Source organism: Vombatus ursinus, unplaced genomic scaffold (genome assembly GCF_900497805.2).
Source record: "Vombatus ursinus unplaced genomic scaffold, bare-nosed wombat genome assembly UNPS02001287.1, whole genome shotgun sequence".
Taxonomy (NCBI): Eukaryota; Metazoa; Chordata; class Mammalia; order Diprotodontia; family Vombatidae; genus Vombatus; species Vombatus ursinus.
The window spans coordinates 18,681,976-18,684,463 of NW_020941065.1; the positions used below are offsets into that span (position 1 = coordinate 18,681,976).

Here is a 2,488-nt window from a genome sequence, read left to right on the forward strand (position 1 = left end):
ACATCCCCTGTTCTAAGGCCCCTCCCAGCCCTGACATCCCTTGTTCTAAGGCCCCTCCCAGCCCTGACATACCCTGACATCCCTTGTTCTAAGGCCCCTCCCAGGCCTGACATTCTCTGTTCTAAGGCCCCTCCCAGCTCTGACATTCTCTGTTCTAAGGCCCCTCCCAGCCCTGACATCCCTTGTTCTAAGGCCTCTCCCAGCTCTGACATCCCCTGTTCTAAGGCCCTTCCCAGCCCTGACCTCCCTTGTTCTAAGGCCCCTCCCAGCTCTGACATCCCCTGTTCAAAGGCCCCTCCCAGCCCTGACATGGTATGACCCTGAGAAGGCAGGTAAAGGGGGGGGGGGTGTATGTACATGAGTGGCCTCACAGCTCCTTCTGTCTCCCGCAGCTGGGAAAGAAGATTGAGACCCTGACCATGGTGTATGACTGTGAGGGGCTGGGCCTCAAGCATCTCTGGAAGCCTGCTGTGGAGCTCTATGGGGAGGTAAGAGGACGAGGACTCCTAGCTTCTGGCGGGACAGGCTATAGTGGGGAAGGGAATACGCATTCATTAAGCTCCTGCTGTGTACCAGGCATAGTGCTAAGTGCTTTACAAATATCATTCCATTTGATCCTCACAGCAACCTGTGAGGTAGGTGCTGTTATGATCCCAATTTTTACAGCGGAGGAAACTGAGGCAGACAAAATTGCAGTGACTTGCCCAGAGCCACACAGCTGGTAAATGTCTGAGGCTGGATTTAAACTCGGCTCTTCCTGACTCCAGGCTCTGTGCTCTATCCACTGGACCACCTCTAGGTAGTAAGTTCCCCATCAATGGGGGCTTCAAGTTGGGGCTATATAACCACTTGTTGGGGATATGATGCAGGAAATTCCTGTTCAGTTACAGGCTGGGCCTAGATGGGACCTCTTAGGTCCCTCCCAACTCTATTTTTTTTTTTAGTTAGGCAGTGGGGTTAAGTGACTTGCCCAGGGTCACATAGCTACTAAGTGTTATGTGTCCGAGGCCAGATTTGAACTCAGGTCTTCCTGAATCCTGGACCGGTGCTCTATCCACTGTGCCACCTAGCCACCCTTGCTCCCAACTCTTGATCTAGGGCCTACTGACCCTGGGAGAGTCAGTTAGCTTCCTTGGGACTCAGTTTCCTCATCTGTAAAATGGGGTTGGATCTAATAGTGTCTGAGGTTTCTGCTCTCTAAATCTGTGCCTCTGTTACAGAAATGTGGCTTGTTTCCTACAGTCACGGGGTTGAGGGAGACGGGAGGGGGCCGGCCAGTCGGCCTGGGGAGCTACGCTGGCGAGGCCCACTAGCTCTGGGGTCCCGAGGCAAAGAGCCCCAGGCTCTCCCACAACGTCAGCTTACCGGGCCCAGAATTGCTCGGCCTTCTTTCCTTTGGTTGAAGGCGATGCCCAGCCTCTACCCGGCTGTCCATGTGGAGGCCAGTGCTGGGGAGGGGGGTAAAGTAGGGGTCAGGCCACCCCCCAGCCAGCCCCGTCAGAGAAGGGTCAGGAAGACTCTAGGACGGGTTGGAGAGGGGGCTTGGTGCAGCCCTGCCTAGGGAGAGAAAGAGGCTAAGAATGTAACAGGTCTCTTCATTCTACCTCCAACCCACCTCCCCCCAGTTCCTCTGCATGTTTGAGGAGAATTACCCAGAGACCCTTGGACGCCTCTTTGTTGTGAAAGGTAAGTAGGGGGCCTTGAATGGTGAGGCAAGTGGGAAGAAGCTGTGGGCACATCTGCCGTGCGGAGGTCCTTGAAGAGGAGGCCCAGGGGATGGGCCTGGAGTTAAACCTTGGCTACCAGAGGGTGGTGAGCACAGCTATTAGGGTGATCACTCAGGGGCTCTTCATTCTCGTGCCTCCACTGCTGAGGGCTTCTTTTGGTCATTCAAAAACTGTTTATTAAGTGCCTGTAGTATAAAGAACACTGTGCTGGGCACGGAGGGAGATGATGATCAAATTGCAAACACTCTCATGTTTGAAAAGATCTGGGTTCAAATTCTACTTCTGACATATACTAGCTGTGTGAGGCAAATCAAATCCCTTTACCTCTCTGAGCCTCAGTTTTTTACTCTGCAAAATGGGGATAATCTTTGTACTTTGAATCCACCTTACTGGGTTCAGCTGTGTGGGTGTGAGGCTCAAATTCTGTAACGGTTACAAAGTAATTGGTAAATCTTGAAAGTACTTTAAGCACCAGATTAGGTGCTAGGGATGCAGACAAAAATGAAATCAGCTCTGTCTCTAAGGAGCTTGCATTCTATAAGCCCTCCCAACACTAAGGATAGATCAACCAATCAGCAAGCACTTATTAAGCACTTGCTGTGTGCCAGATGCTGTGCTAGGTCCTGTGAAGGGAGGGGTAGAAAGACAAAAGTGAAACAGTGCCTGCCCTCCCCATGCTTACATTCTATGAGCACTCTCAATAAAGGGGATGACAGTCAATTAATGAAACTAGCATTTATTAAGCACCTACTGTGTGTCAG

General features: G+C 51.8%; 1 protein-coding gene across 5 annotated transcripts in view; it reads left to right on the forward strand.

The window, feature by feature from the left end:
- SEC14L2 (SEC14 like lipid binding 2) overlaps positions 1-2,488 on the forward strand; it is a 26,245-nt gene that overhangs the window by 11,854 nt on the left and 11,903 nt on the right. For all 5 annotated transcript variants that reach the window (XM_027864763.1, XM_027864793.1, XM_027864779.1 and 2 more), the window contains 2 exons: positions 393-488; positions 1,626-1,686. In XM_027864763.1, the coding sequence (XP_027720564.1) occupies positions 393-488; positions 1,626-1,686 (157 nt within the window). The remainder of the gene's footprint in view (positions 1-392; positions 489-1,625; positions 1,687-2,488) is intronic.